At 34.8% G+C, this 16,394-nt stretch overlaps 3 protein-coding genes across 3 annotated transcripts in view; 2 read left to right on the plus strand and 1 right to left on the minus strand.

The window, feature by feature from the left end:
* Positions 1-6,338: 6,338 nt before the first annotated feature.
* Positions 6,339-8,455, plus strand: LOC132913735 (translin). The gene is made up of 5 exons (XM_060972265.1): positions 6,339-6,516; positions 6,822-6,921; positions 6,981-7,196; positions 7,266-7,345; positions 7,403-8,455. Exons 1-5 carry the CDS (start codon positions 6,445-6,447, stop codon positions 7,631-7,633), a joined length of 699 nt encoding a protein of 232 aa, XP_060828248.1. The 5' UTR covers positions 6,339-6,444; the 3' UTR covers positions 7,634-8,455.
* LOC132913730 (glyoxylate/hydroxypyruvate reductase A-like) lies at positions 7,995-9,892 on the minus strand. The gene is given in 6 exon segments (XM_060972260.1): positions 7,995-8,143; positions 8,146-8,376; positions 8,460-8,495; positions 8,498-8,675; positions 8,678-8,835; positions 9,183-9,892. Coding segments are annotated over 6 exon segments (849 nt in total). The 5' UTR covers positions 9,280-9,892.
* A 511-nt stretch (positions 9,893-10,403) lies between these two features.
* Positions 10,404-16,394, plus strand: part of LOC132913714 (enhancer of polycomb homolog 1) — an 8,874-nt gene continuing 2,883 nt past the window's right edge. The window contains exons 1-10 of the mRNA XM_060972237.1: positions 10,404-10,881; positions 11,694-11,832; positions 11,925-12,166; positions 12,252-12,508; positions 12,594-12,729; positions 12,813-13,115; positions 13,357-13,508; positions 13,587-13,721; positions 13,797-14,765; positions 14,862-16,394. The exon at positions 14,862-16,394 is cut by the window's right edge and continues 2,883 nt beyond it. Coding sequence (XP_060828220.1) covers positions 10,729-10,881; positions 11,694-11,832; positions 11,925-12,166; positions 12,252-12,508; positions 12,594-12,729; positions 12,813-13,115; positions 13,357-13,508; positions 13,587-13,721; positions 13,797-14,765; positions 14,862-14,979 — 2,604 coding nt within the window. The 5' untranslated portion in view covers positions 10,404-10,728 and the 3' untranslated portion in view covers positions 14,980-16,394. The remainder of the gene's footprint in view (positions 10,882-11,693; positions 11,833-11,924; positions 12,167-12,251; positions 12,509-12,593; positions 12,730-12,812; positions 13,116-13,356; positions 13,509-13,586; positions 13,722-13,796; positions 14,766-14,861) is intronic.

The raw sequence follows: 16,394 nt of genomic DNA on the forward strand, positions 1-16,394 counted from the left end.
AGCAATAATACGAAGGCCTCCTTCGTTTAAATGTTTTCACTTCTTGTTCTTCTTTTACCTCCACGTTCTCTATCCTTTGCCCCTCCTCTTGTCTCTTAGCGTTCTCTTCTCCAGCCGTCTCTTAACGTTCAATCTCTTTTCCCCTTGTCGCACTTTTTACTCAATCACCTTGCATTAATCTGCATAGAATTATCGTTCCATTTTATGTAATTTTTTTATAATGTAACAAATAAACCAAAGTCATTATTCTTCGGTTGTCCAAGTTGTTAATTGATACGGAGAACAAGAAAAAGAGAGACAACAATATCGAATCTATCGGAACACTTTCAGCAATGCTTTTGTACGACTTCAACATTCGCAGGAAGAATTCGATCAACTGATCAATTCGCACTGATATCGAATTACTCGTTCACTTTCAGAGAGAAATGTTCTCGAGAAACTTCAATGCGAGAATCAAGCAGAGACGTGGAGACTTCAACGACCGCACGTGCAATGCCCGACTAGCGCGGTTACACGAAGTCGGGACCATCGAGGGAGGCTGGTTATTTCGTATTTCCGAATGTTTCACTTTCTCCTGTGGCATCCGCGCGCTATGAAATGAAGCTGTTCCACATCACCGTCTCTGAGAAATAAATGAAACACCGTCTATGTCGACGTTTCGTCACGGCTACGACCTGCACAGTCGCTCAACCGGATCCTGAACGCTCACCAGAAGAAAAGCTTTCTTATTTATCTGGAACTGGAGTTCTTTGTATCGTTTCACACCGTATAAACTCGTAAATATTAAACGCGTCGACTGCACTGCACTCGTGGCAAAGCTGTTGCGCACTCTCAGTGTCCACGCAAAGTCGTCAATGGAACGGAATTGGTAATAATTTCCCACTTGGGTAAACATCACGCTGATTAATATTCGCAAATGTATTCTATTCGTTGTAGGATCTTTCTGACGATCCTGGCTTTTCCCGCGTGTCATCGCACATTGCACTGATACTAACCGCGTCACAGACAGTCACACGAAACGGAAAGAAAGACAGTCATCGGTATGCTGACCGAAAGAAGTCTGCCAATAAGTCGGAAAAGACAGTGAAAACTCACGTGTCTCTCGAAAGGTAAAGTGCAAGGAAGCAGCAAGCACAACGAAAACGGTGATTGGTATACGTGGCACCGGATTGGCCGGTGCGGTGGCATACCTTGACGACACGCACAGTGTGTGCGCACATCGGCAACCTGTGCACCCACTAACCACTAACCGCCGAACCACGGGAGGCCAAGGTGTGCGCGCGCCAGGATAATATATGTATCTACGTGCGTTAACCACGTGAGAGCGGCCAGCATCTTTCCACGGGGCCTCTCTGGTGGGGACTTAACCTATGGACTGCTCTTTGTCTCCGTCTTTCTCTCGCATAAACCTTGAATCCTCGGGAAATCGCTGGAACTTTAATATATCAGTCAATTTCAATGCAACCGCTGCGCTGCGCCAGTTACATGATTTTCTTCTGTTCGATAAATTTTTTAATCCATCAACATTCGATGTTTTGCTGTAAGGAAAGTTAAAAAGCTTTTTCCTCGTTTCTTAATTATTTCTCTATCTGTATTTTTTTTCTTTTTTTTTTTTTTTTTTTTTTTAGAATTACATTGTCCGGAGAGGAACAATGCGCTAACGTAAATAAAGGACAACGGCGTCCACAAATTATAGCCTTGTTTCAATCTGTTCGATCTATAAACGGAGATCTGTTTTTTTTCGCAGCAAGATCCAACCGTGACGATGTCGTAGACATACATATTTGTTTCGGCATAGTACGTTTCCTCGCGCAGTTAGCATCGCTTTTTATCTTCATCATTGCACTGTCATTTACTTGGCATGGTAGTTAGCGTCGGTGTCTTGTTTGCCAAGGTAGGCGCTTACTTTTTTATTCGCCACCCCGTAGACGGCGAGTTCTCACTCAACATTCCCGGCAATCTCTGATCGACGAGTTTTTATGAAGGTCGTACGAACTACGTGAGCCTACCCACTTACCCAGCTGCATCGCTAATGTACATGTTTATGCTATTTGTGGCCGTTTCAGATGCGCGAAAAATGCATGCACGTTATGGGCAAGTTATATGTAACATAAAACAACAATGACTTAAAGGCGTTAATGATTTTATCAATTTCTTACGGTATCAATGCGCCGTGTTTTCGCTATTTTCGTCTAGGGTATTCAGAGAATAGATTTTAAACCTGCGAAGGAAATCGAAATTTCACGCAAAATAGAGACAAACAGAAATTTGGACAAGACATAGCTCCTGCGACCCTCTCCTAATGATCGTCAGTGATCCATAAGTTCTTTTAGGATCACAGAAATCTTTAAATGAGTTCTCCATACAGGAATTCTGTGAATTCTTCGTGAAACATCAGTTTCCGTAACAATTGCACAGGACATTGATTAATCTATAGAATAGGATCAATTGGATGGTCATATTTCTGCCGAAACATAGAAGTTGTTTTATCCTCTTGCATATAGTACCAGCTTGCAGTCATCGTAAGACTTTATTTCGCAATTGGTGTTCAGTATTCCGAATTCTCATTTGCAACTTCGAAGATTAAGATGGCGGCAGACTACGGTAATTTATTAACTAGTCCGGCAAGTCAAACCTGTTGGTTCCCTGCCGATATGTTTTGCTTCTTGTGTCTGAACGCGAAGTACTGGTGTCCTTTGATATGTTTCTCCAGAAAATTGTCTCTTAATTCCTTATTTTCTATTTTCCTTCACTTACATCAACGCTCAAGTTACCGTTGATCATTAATTGTACAAAGATATCATCTAAAAGATATCAATTTTATTACAGGATATTCATACGAGATGTGTCATGATTCGAATCTTCGCCCGGTTTAAGCCAGTGCCAGGATTTTTCTATTGTACGATACACAACGTAATCGCCACACTTTTATTAATCTTTATTTCTCCAATTTTAAAATAATAATTTTCACATTCTTGTCTATTCACTGTAGATTAACGATATTATATTCCAGAGATTATCAATCAAGAAACTCGCAAGAAACATGATACCAACCGTGTGGAATAATACCAATATCGATCGGTACATCTTTGCATAGAAGTATGATTAAAAGGAAGATCTTAACGTCAAAAGTTGGAAGCAGGTTGTAAAATGTGCTGCAGCGCATATGGTTTTTCTTAAGTGATTGATATTCGACTCGCGTCTCCTCGCGATACATGTCTCCTAATATTGCAAAGACTACACGATATAATTTCCAGACGTTTATTTGGATTCCATGGATTCTTCCGTTGTGCTCTCGGCTCTTAACGGTTCGATATTATGCCGGTACTGTGATTCGCAATGGCGATCAGCCAGTGGGTAGGAAATTCTCCAGCAGTGACGTAAAAAGGTAGTGCCCGGGGGCATTTCTTTAACACGGCGCCACCCATATAAAGCCCTCCTTTTGTGATCGTACGAATCAAAACAGGCTGTCTTATCTTTTAATTCCTACATTTTTGTCAGTTTGATTTATTATCGCGTACTATTCTTTCATACCTCTTTAGTTTAATATCTAGAGATATTAATCTAGTAACAGCATCGACGTTTAATCGATGTATGTCTGAAAGTCTGCTATGTATGCAGATGACCCTGACATTTATGCTGATGCATTTCACTTGTGTCGTGTGTATGCTGAACATTAACTGTTGCTCACATCGACGTAGTAAGCTTGCTTGGCTCGCATGGCTTCTAAATGAGTTTGTCTCTTGTATAATATTTCTTGCTTAATTTCAATACGATCCACAAATGCAACGTTTTTATTCTCTTCGTCACGTTACATATCGTATACGATACAAATAATCACGACACAAGCGGAGAGGAAGCAATATGATTTAAAAATAGTGTTTCGTATTTGATAAGGACATTGTAGGAATCGAACGATTCCCTTTGTTGCTCATGTATTCGTGTTTGCGTATCTCTATCAGTGTATTGACATTACCGCGACGAAAACGAACAAGAAAACCTGTTTAACGTACAAATATTGAGCAGCTACTAGATTCCTTTTACGCTTCGTATAACAGTCGTGACAGTAACGCGAAAAAGTATGAATATTAATCGTGAAATTTGCCGAATGTCTGAACCTCGTTTCACGACAACTTATATATATATATATATATGTATGTATCATGCTGTAATTATCGCAATTTATTCTCGACTTGAGACGAGCAAAGTATACGGATGTTTTAATTTCCATTGATGTTCTTCTCAACATCAGAAGATGTCCTGTCAAATCGAATTCCATTCGGTGTGCAGAAATTTCTAATAATTCCTTCTTCGACTCGAATGGGAAATAGACTTTTTGATGTATTGGTTATAGTAAAATATATTTCAAAACGACACCTAAGGCATAATCTTCCGTCGGAAGATAAGATTATACGACTAAAAATAAATTGTACACGCGGAGCATATGGTACCAAAAATTCTGCGATAGCCTACGGTACCAAGATTTTATTAAGATTGGCGCCTTAAGGAATGCAAGTTTAACGGATCATCGTCGACCAGCCTTCTGCTCCTTCTTCTTCGTCTTCGCTGTTTCCTTTCTCCTCGACAAGATCCTCTTCGATCCATTTGCTCGCACTTGCGTGTTGATACACACCGATGCAAACTCTTTTACATATCGGGCACAAAAATCACCGTTTTAATAAATGAAATGCAATTACTATTGCTAGAAGGTGGTCGTGTTGTAGACAACTCATTGGTTGAAAGATTGTATCAAAATTTGCACTTATTGCTATTGTTATTCGATACTTGTGTATAGCATTACTATTGGTAAAAACATAAATATGATGAAATAATATGATACGATAAAATGGCAAAACAATTCAATAAAAAGTTAGCGATAGATTTTGGCGATAATTTATTTTGTAAGACGCTTATCTTGAAGTTGAATCTGTAACAATAATAAGTGCAGACTAATAGAGCGCATCGGTACTTATAGATTATAGAACTTTCTGGCCATTGATTCTATTATAATGCTGAGACTTTCGAATATCGTAGATGAAGTGTGAAGATGTTCAAGTTTGAAGGACGTTTACCAACAAGGACATTTATTCTTTTGAATCTTTCATGGTGATCTAAAATGGTGAGAAACGCATATAGAGATTTACACAGATACGTATCGCCCATTAATTATTCGTCATTACTATGTAAATTCTAACTTCTTCTCTTATTGTTCCGCTTTTCTGCTTTTTGTTCGTATTTAATGCAATGCTTAATTTTCAGAGGATCAAGCGTCTCATCGGTAGAAATGGATTTAGAGATTTTCGATATTAATATTAAAAAATCCTTTCGTTATTTGTATCAAGTAGATTTATTCAGGAATTCCTCGTAAAGTTGATCGCAGCTCGCAGCTCTTGCGAGTTCATAAACGTGGGCGTGAACTTTTCAATAAAGCCAGTCTCGTTCGGATACTTGAACGCGTGTATCGGGATCAATGACACGCCCGCAGATTCCCTGAGGTATCCTCTACGAGCTACGTAGAGGCATCCTGTAGAATTCCAACCACCTTCCTCGACTTCACAGCAGGACCTACTGGTTTCTATTTATATACCGCGCGAGACCTTGCAGCTTACAGCTTGCGCGCTTACGGACTCAGTTCCCGACCTGTGCAAACCGCTATCGCGACTCTATACTATCCTCGTATTAAACGATTATTTCCTTTTCTATATTCATGTCATGTATCTTGTTAATTGATCCGAATTTATATTAATTGACATTAATCGTATTATTCATACAGTTGTACATATACTTGCTGGACAATATCATATATAACGTGTTGAATGTTCAATTTACAATGAAAATAAAATTCCTTGTAAGATGCCACTAATGCCAATATTTATACCAGTACTAGCCTCTTCTTTTCTAGGTTTTCGATATTCTTCGTACGAACAACTAGCGAACACCATGGAGGAGTTATATAGTATATATACTTTTAAGGAATTCTAGTAGAAGATGGAAGTACGTAGCCAGACAAAATATGACAAGTAAATTGCGATAATGTATACAGTACTACAATAATTGATAGAGTGCCGCAATAATAATTTATTTTCCTGTCTGGTTTTTAATTTATGATGTTTCTTGGAATTACTCGTTATTAACGAAAAAAAAAAAAAACGAGGAAAAAATAAATATTAAGTTTTTACTTATACCATGTCAGTATTCATTTTAGATTTTTTTTATAAGGATAAGATGAGAATATAAAGCAGCAAATTATGATTAACTATAAGATATTTATATTTTACAATGAATACATTTTCAAAATTTAGAATTTGATAATTACAATGATGCCATCTATCGTATGAATTATTTACTATCGTGTGTATACATATCGAATTGTTATTGATTGTTTTGCCCAATACTAACGTACATTGTCTTTGAAAAGATATTTTGCAAGGAATAACGAGAAATATGGGTGATAAAATAGCAGAAATCTTTAATTCTTTTCAAACTTACTTAGTCAACGAAGAAGTATCGCGTGAAGTATATCCTAATAATATTTTACTAATATTGAAATTATGTGACAAGATAACATAAATGCTAAATAATTGTACTATTACTTTAAAACAATTTTCTTCCTATTGATTAATTCATAGTTATAAACAAAGTGGATTATTTCTTTTTAAATACATATTTATCCTTATGTTCATTTTGTATATGTGTTAGGTTAAGATACATTAACCCTTTTTTGTTTTTTACCATTGTAAATTTTTTAAAGTAACGAATTTTAATATTAATCAAGGACATACTATGTATAAAAAATGATTCAAATTCTTTTTATGCTAAAGGAAATCCGTGCTATTGTAAGAGATCTTGAAAAGAACTCCAGGGACATTTCGATGATATTACAAAACATACATAATGAAGATAGCATGAAAGAAAACATGAGTATGTGTGTTTAATGAATCACGAAATTATCAAAATAGTTATTATTTTTTTATTTGCAGTTGTATATGAATATTGCACAACATCAAGGACATTGTTTGGACAAGTACGTAGCAACTATGCAAGACTTGCAGATGTCGTACCAAAAAACGAGTATTACAAATATCATGATCAATGGCGTTCTGTCACACAAAAATTATGTTTCTTAGCATCTTTAATAATATATTTAGAAATTAAAGTTTTACTTAACAAAAGCACTGCTGCAGAAATGTTAGGAGGTATGTAATTGTTTAAAGAAATTTCTTTCATTTATTTGTATCTAATATATTTTAATACTGTACATGTAGTTAGTAATGATAGAGAGGATGGTTTCCATTTGGACTTAGAAGATTACCTAATTGGACTATTACAATTGTCCACAGAATTGGTAAGCATATTGTATAACACATCTGTTGCAATTACTTATTTGAATATTATATTTCAGAGTCGTTTCGCTGTAAATAGTGTCACTAATGGTAATTATAATCGACCTATAGAAATAGCACGATTTATAAATGATCTAAATGCAGGCTTTAAACTCTTAAATTTGAAAAATGATTCTCTAAGAAAACGTTTTGATAGCTTAAAATATGCGGTTAAGAAGGTAGAAGAAGTGGTTTATGATCTCAGTATACGAGGTTTGAAACCAAGTTCAGCTATTGAACATACAAAGTAATTATCTTTAAAAAATATTATTTCTAAGTAACATATTGTCATACATAATAAATTATTGGAGCAATTATCTTCTTATTTATAAATTGTAATAATTACCTATATTTATGTTAATTTTATACTGAATCAACAATATCTAAAAATTTGATACAAAATTCTATGTATAGTTCTATATATAGTATAGTTCTAACTATTCAAGCACTTAATAACCTTCTTATAAATTTGCTATATTTTGCAATTTTGCACTTTTAATATATCTTTGATAATTTTAAACAAAATATTTTGCTACATTTTTGGCACGATTTATACCTGAGATATTATGATTTTCTAATATATTAGTTAGAGAAAATTGGATTTAGTTTTAATTAATGTATGTATGTAATTACTTGTGTTAATGTCCACAATTTACTTTCTTTTGGCAATGGTTCTTCTGTAAAAACATTTAAAATTGTTCCTGAAATACATTGTTGCTCAAATGGGTTTAATAAATCTATCTCTTTAGTTATTGTATCTCATTATTGATAAGAACATTACCATGATTTTTACAATTCTATAATATATTTCTGCTCAACAAACCTAGAGTACTAGATGTAGATGGTAAAACATCAATAATATAATCATAATTTGTTAGCATTTCAGACAAATGTGCAATTGTTCTATGTTCATCAAGATAATTTAAGTTTTCTTTAAGTGGTATTCTCATCACTTCCCATATGGTGGCTCCAAACATTTTTAATTTTTCTGCAACTTCAAAAATTAAAAATATTTTTATATAAAGTTAACTAGTATTTGTACCGCTAATAACAAAAAACACTGTATGGTATAATTACTTGTCTTCCCAATATTTCCTAAACATAGAATACTCCAAACAAATCACAAATAAGTCTTTGAACAGAAATTTTCCCATCTGTTATCCATTCTTTATCTTTTTGATTTTGATATTGCTGTCTCTGATTACATTCAAAAATAAAAATATGTGCAATTACATACTCGCACACAACTGAAGCTAGACTTTTGTCTGAGAAACGTGCAACTGCAAAATTTTTATCTTTTTATCTCTCAGATTTGAAGCTAGTCATTTGATACCAGCCCATGTTATTTGTGACTATTTTACAGATGGTAACTTATCTGTATATGGTAAAAACAAATCACAATCAGCTACAACTGTATCTGCACTTTGTAATTTTGACAGTGTATCAAATTTATCTGAAAGAAAAAAAAGACGAGTTTCTAAGCCTATGAAGAGACATATTCATATTGTATAATTAATGTTTCTAAGAACAAAAACACGGGAAAATATTATCTTTAAGTCTTCTGCAATAAAAGATTAAGAAATTATTACGCGTAAGTTGTAAAATATATTAGAAAAATGCATTGAAAATTTAAATTGGGTGGATTTTCCGCCAATATCTGAAACCCAAATGCGCAAATACAGTACTCAGCATATCGTAGTAGTAGTGCGTTTTAACACGTGCTTGCTGCGAAAAGGTCTCTTGAGCTGAAAAATTACGAGCTCTACGGGTATGAAAAAAAGTGTATGTCAAAAGTAATACTTGGCAAAACGTCAAATATTGTTAAGTTTGGAAATTGAATTCGAAAATGGTAAGATAACCTAGGAATCACAGAAAGAATTACAATACTCTGCGTCATGTCGATACGCGGGAATATGATTTAAGTTCAACCAAAGGTTCCTTCAACTAAATAAAATATTCTACGATCAACTATCGTTATAACTGATTTCAAATTAATGGATTAATATCTAACTTTAGATTTGTTGCTTCGACATGTTGCACCAATACATCTAACCTAAGTTTCTGTTCAAGCGGAAGGTATTAACACTTATACTTTTTTATTTACATTTTCCATTTTATTTTTACTTTATTAGTCTCTACAATATAATAGTAGTATTATTGTTAAAATTTTTCGAACTCGGTTTTCTGTTTACATTACACGAGGAAATTTCAATAGCGAAAATACCTTTTTGTGTTACTAAAAATTGGAATGTATTAGAAAGGTATCTAATTAAATTAAAATGTGCTTCATTTTAATATCGAAATTGTAAATAAAAAGAATAAACAATATCATCTAATAATATCAACTAATTTCCAATTCTTGCACTCAGTGAAAGATTTAAAATTTAAAATATCCTCGCATACGCGACGCGTGCGCAAATTAAAGTCACTTAAGATACAAAACATAAAAGTATGTAAATACTATCATGATATCAGAAAGTATAATTAAGTCTTATCGCCATTAATTCTTCTAAGTTGCTATCAGATATATAAATGTAAATCTTGCAATTAATTCCATTTTTTTTAAATCTATGTTTTCATAACGCGATGAAAAAATGTCAACCTAAGTACTGTTAAAAAATACACATATAAAATTTTTTGCTGTAAACCTGTAACCGAATATTTATTAATGTTTACTTTTTAACGATACCATATAATTAAAAAGTCTTTGATTTATTTTTATGAAATATTGAGTGATAGGTTAAGAAAGCCTTAAAAATTTCTACGCCACCAGACAATGTTATAAGTCGCATAAACGAAATATACATTTCTGGAAACTGTCAAAATGTATTTGTAGTATTTAATTCGAATATTATTATAGATTGACAAATATTTTGAAAGATATTTGATTCGATAGAGTTTTGAATACTCTGTTAAATCGAAGGGAGTGTGAACGAGGCTTATAATAAAGGGAAACGCGAAGCATCCAATAGACGCTCGTGAGTCGACCGGTGGCGGTAGCAAGCCGATTCCCGCGCGGCGCACGTCGCATCGCGGAACTGCTCGAGCTGAACGTGTTAAATGGCTGTGCGTCGGCCATGATGGCTTTGAGCAGGGACCGTGTCACGCAAACATGTTTTCGAAGTGATATATCTCGTTTGGTGACTGAGTGACCGTGTTCCAGCGCGATGGCCGGAGAACGATGAGGCCCTGAGCGCTCTCTGTGCCGGGTATTACGGCCGCAGGGCCCCCAACCAGGCCCAGTCAGGTTCACGTTCCTTAAGTCCGAGGCCCGAGCCGACCCGACTGGCCTCACGGTTCGACACCAGCCACCTCGGTTGTCAACACGCGAGCCAGCCGCCTCAGGATGAGCAAGCTGTCGTTCAGGGCCCGTGCCCTGGACGCTTCCAAGCCCATGCCGATTTATATGGCTGAGGAACTACCGGATCTGCCAGATTACTCGGCCATTAATCGTGCTGTGCCCCAAATGCCCAGCGGCATGGAAAAGGAGGAGGAATGTGTAAGTCGAACGTTCAACCTTCTTCCAGCATGTTTTCCCTGTCCGCCATCTTACTCTCATCTACATCTTCGTAAACAACCGATAGATGGCACCTTTCTTTACCATTATTATGTCTAAAAATTCCTTATTTTTATTGTTGAACGTAATTGATAAAAATATTTTATATGTTATTGTTGTTCCTCATACTTCTGTACACCTTGTTATGTCACTATTGACAGCTGTCAGCTTTGTATACTGAAGTAATGATGGAATCAAAATAAATGGTTTAACGTTGCTGTTCAACGTACAAGAATTGTTTAATTTTCAGTTTTTCTAATTATTACATTCTTTTTATAGCATATTATGTTTAGTAATATAATTTTTGTATGATGATTGTTTCTTTCTGTTCCCAAATATGTAAATAATAAGCACTTAATAGTATGTTGTCATTATATACAATAATGGTATCTTATTGAAACAACGCTAATAATGTATATCTACTGATATGTTGTGTAGTATGATTTTCACGTTATTTAGTTGTCTATGCTTATACTTTATGTATTTTAAATATGTCATTTCCATTATTTCCTGCTTTATTCTTATTTTATCAATATATTCAATGTATTTGATTGACCATCATTAAAATATATGTTTAAATGTTATTTTACAAATATATATAAGATATTATTAAATATTATTGTACGTTATAGATTTGTATATAATATTTAAATTTTCTTATTCCTTCTTATAGTAGCATATGAAAAAGCAAAAGTTCAAATAATTTTTTATTTTATCAAATTTCATATTATTTATTGTACTAACTGTTTGTGTAGGAACATCACTTGCAAAGAGCAATATGCACAGGTCTGATCATTCCTACCCCTGAGGTAACTGATTTAACAGATGTGGAAGCTTATGACAAAATATATCCAGCTGACTATAGGCTACCTCGTCAACTTATACACATGCAACGTAAGAGAATATGATAAACAATTTTTAATATTTAGTGATCAATATTATTGTATATATAACAGATTTAATAATTGAATGCGTTTTTTCTGAAGCTTTTGCAATGGAACAAGATATTCCAGACTATGATATGGATTCAGAAGATGAAAAATGGGTTGCAGTACAAAGTCGTAAGATGGACTTAACTCCTCTTCAATTTGAAGAAATGATGGATCGTTTAGAGAAAAGTTCAGGACAAACTGTAGTCACTCTTAACGAAGCTAAAGCACTTCTGAAAGAGGATGATGATTTAATTGTTGCTGTGTTTGATTACTGGCTGAATAAGCGTCTTAAAACAGTGAGCTTTTACATTTTATATATGTAATGGTTAATAATTACTGATAAAATGTTATTAACATAATTGTGTCCTTTCTCTGTCTCAGCAACATCCTCTTCTATTAACGGTTAAAACAGAGCATCGGTTTGGTTCAGCTGCCAATAATCCTTATTTAGCGTTTAGACGTAGAACGGAAAAAATGCAAACGCGTAAACATCGTAAAAACGACGAAACTAGTTATGAAAAAATGCTGAAGCTCCGTAGGGATCTTAGTAGAGCAGTTACCCTTTTAGAAATGGTTAAAAGAAGAGAGAAAACCAAACGAGAACATTTACATCTTACAATTGAAGTATATGAAAAAAGGTATGGATACGATTTTCCAATTTCTTTATATCTCCCTCTCTATAGAATTAGATTTCGAATATTATATAATTAATGAACTTTACAGATATCAGGCACAAGATTTTAACGGACAAATATTGGCAGAAGTATCAGCGTTGAAGACACCAAGACCTGCTTTTGCTCCACTGTTCACGAATCAGTTTGGTGTTCATCAAAATTGGGCAAATAAAGTCTGTAGTAAAGTGAGTACTTCTTTAAGGTTCCATATTACTCTGATATTGAAAAAGAAGTTTTACTAATGACAATACGTTATTGTTTATTTTAGGATGATGTAGTACCCAGGAAAGAAAAAAGACAATATAAGAAGCGAAAGCATAAAACCGATAGCAGGGGAGGAAATTTGGAAGATAATGGTGTACGGGGTGGAACAGGTAGTGGAGGTGGTCGAGGAAGTCGGCCTGGTGTTCTTGGAAGCGGGCTGGACCCGCTAATAAGTTCAGACGAAGATAGTCCGCTCCCATCTCATTCACATTCTCAGCCCTCGGTTCCTTCAGATCGCGATGATGAAGACACTGCTGATGAGGGTCAATTCACTTTCCGACGAAATAGAAATAGCACTTATCTACCAGTGAGTGCTGCTAAGTTGTTCCAAATTTTTATTTTCTATGTACGATTCCTTCTGACATAAACACACGTAAACCGAATATTGTATGTATTTGAAACAGGACTATGTATTGTTTAATTTTATACAAGCTGTTTAATGTATCATGGGTGTCAATGAAAATCGTTACGAATTATTTTAAAAGTGTGGAAATAGTCTTAAAGTTCTTTTTTTCAGGATTGTAGATATAGAGATTTTCTCTTTGCAGCCTGTATCAGGTGGATTTGGAAACTGGCCTTGGTGTGATAAAAGTGAAGGGGGCTTGGCTGATAAGAAGTATAGGTTTGCACTGACCAGTATCAGCAAACCAGTACCGAGATGTATTGGTTTTGCCCGGCGGCGAATTGGTCGGGGTGGCAGGTGTGATATCTAAATATTTAGAAATAGCTATATAAAAGTGATTTCTCTTAATATCTTTTAATATTATGTCACTTTTAGAGTAATATTGGATCGCTGTTCTACTGATATGGATGATATGTGGTCTTCTCTAGACTTTACAATACATCAACCAAAACGGGAACCAGTGGAATCTGATACAACTGCCACACCAACAATTCCAATCAAGAAGGAGTGGTATGTTGAATGACAAGACATAGAAATTTGATCTTAGTATAAATGAACTAATTTATAAATTTATCTGTTACAAAGGTTACACTTCCGACCAAAGACTCCACCTGTGTCAGTGCATAGTCCAAGTGAAGAAAGTAGTGATACGGACTCAGATATAGAGCCAACATTAACTCCATCGAAACCGCTTCCATACCCGTTCCCACCTGAAGCGACATCTATCTGTGTGGAAGTAGAGCCCGAGCGTGTAGGAGATGAACCACCTTTTACATCAGAATTCAATATCGCTGATTATTTCTCAGTGGATACGCTATCGGACTTTGATCTTGCCGTTGCGAGTATAACCGGTAGTGCGTGCATCAGTGGTCTATCGGATAATAACTCTAACGATATGCGGACAGACGAACTGGGTAGTTCACATTTTGTTGTGACTCCACTACCTAGTAGTCTTTTGGCACAGCCTGCAACACAACAGAGTCGGCCTCAGTGCAGTGGTAGTGGTTTTAGTGTTGTAAATACTTCTACGAGTTCTACAATCCCGTCGTCTTTCTCGTGTACAACCAACCAACCGACAACGTCGAGTGTAGTATCTACGCAATGCGTAAGTGGTGCTACTGAGACACAGTCGAACCAGTCTAAACAGCAACAACATAGACAATTACCAAACAACAGCAATCCTGTTTCCATTCTGTCTAAATCCTTGACTAGTCCAACGAATAATAGGAATGGCGGTAGCTGTGGCAGTGGTAGTGCTGGAGTCAGAGTGTTTAGTGCAAGTACCACAACTAGTGGAACAATTACAAACTTTGGCAATGGACATCAAAATGGGCCATTGTCTCATATAAATAACTCTAATAATCTTTCAAATAGCACTCACGTCGTGAATAATCAATCAACGATAGTTCTGCCACAAAAACATCCGCCGTCCACTCTGCTACCTGGCTTTATCACACAGAGCAAATTGGCGAGTCTCGCAAGGCAGCAACAACAGACGCAGAGTCAGGCGCAACAAATCCCAGCGTCCGGGGAAATTACGCTTAATAGTAATAGGTAAGCATATCCATTGTTCAGCTACATAAGTAGAAATCTAGTATCTTTGACTACTTTGAAAATATTTGTTATCAACGATTCCATAATTGATTATAGTGAAAATTTGGATATGAAGGTGGATGGAGTGGAAAATGCAACTTGCGATGGTAAACCACAGCAACAGCAGCTTGTACGGGCAAATAAAACAAATTCGTTAGCGATGGAAGTGACATGATGCCTGCTATCGGCACCCCTGTTGCCGCCAATACGTCACTGGGGGCTTCGCTAACTTTACCTTGCCTATGTCTGTCTACCTTCTTCTGGAGACTGAACATACACTACGTGCTCGTTAATACAAAATGCGGTACGGCTAGATTGCAGAAATACTCTGATCAGTTGCCTGTTACAGCGATGACAACGGAACAGTGTCAATTCCATTGCAAGTACCAAGTTGTTTTGACCATGAAATAGACTATAATTTATTTCTCTAAGTCGTTTGTTTCCTTGCTACTTGAACAGTCACAATTATTCGAGGCAGTCACAGTGTTTCATTAAATCTTTATAAGGAGTAGTTCATTTCTTTTTGGTATATTAAATTTAGTATTAGTTTCAGACTGTTGTTATGTTTCTTCATTTCTTGATATAAATATCTTTTTAGATATTAATAGATAAATATAAAAATAATATAATGTACATACTCTTTGTTTTCTGAAACAAGAAATAGTTTTGTTCAACGCAAGGGAACTTTTATATTTGACAAAATTATAGCCTCATTTTTATCAAAAACTTGGCAGAACTCCTTTCTCATTTTTTTACTCATATGCAAATGATACCGTTGAAATATGTTTAATGAAGTTACTAAAATCATATCATAGGCTTTCTCAAACACAGCATTAATTATTTTTATTCCAGAAGTATTACAGAGAGATTTTCGTTTGTTTTTTTTTAGAAATTTTGCATGTTTGGAATATATATTCGTATTTTTGACAATTAGATAAATCTGAGAGAAGATAATGACTAGTACACCATAAAATATTATAAAAGCTAATTCTAAATTACATTATTTTGAAATATGAAATTTAAACTTTTGGCGGATAGTATTTCTGTGTGTACATTTATGATTGTAAATTTTATTTAAATGATATAAACTAGAGATGGAGTAAATACCTCTTGTGAACAATGTATAATAAACCTTTTATAAATAATCTTAATACATATTGTTTTTTCAAAACTCTTAATGAACTCAAATTAATTTGATTTATTGTGGATTTTCATGTTTATTTCAATACTATATACGGTATTTATGTATATAACATAAATTCAGTTTATATATAAGGAAGTATTCATATTATTTCTTTACAAGTATGTTAAAATAGTAGTATCTTAAAAGCTTTCAGGCTGTGAAATAATGAAACTATTAACAGTAATAATCTTTATATTAGCACATAATAAAGGAGGTTCTAATTCTTTTATAGTTTTAAGGAACCACACATTTCTATTTCAGTAACATACTTTGAATTAATATAAATGTAAATATAAATATAAATCTTAATGTTGCGTTTGAGAAGCTTGTATCATGAAAATCTATATTACATTTTGACAAGTTCATGACACTATGGTTAGGGTTTATAATATCTACACAGAACATGT

Source organism: Bombus pascuorum, chromosome 13 (genome assembly GCF_905332965.1).
Source record: "Bombus pascuorum chromosome 13, iyBomPasc1.1, whole genome shotgun sequence".
In the NCBI taxonomy this organism is placed as follows: Eukaryota; Metazoa; Arthropoda; class Insecta; order Hymenoptera; family Apidae; genus Bombus; species Bombus pascuorum.

Coding starts and splice junctions, on each gene's coding strand:
- LOC132913735 (XM_060972265.1), top strand. CDS start 6,445: ATGGGTGATAAAATAGCAGAAATCTTTAATTCTTTTCAAACTTACTTA. Junction 6,517..6,821: donor ACGAAGAAGTATCGCGTGAA/GTATATCCTAAT, acceptor TTTATGCTAAAG/GAAATCCGTGCTATTGTAAG. Junction 7,346..7,402: donor TACAATTGTCCACAGAATTG/GTAAGCATATTG, acceptor ATTATATTTCAG/AGTCGTTTCGCTGTAAATAG.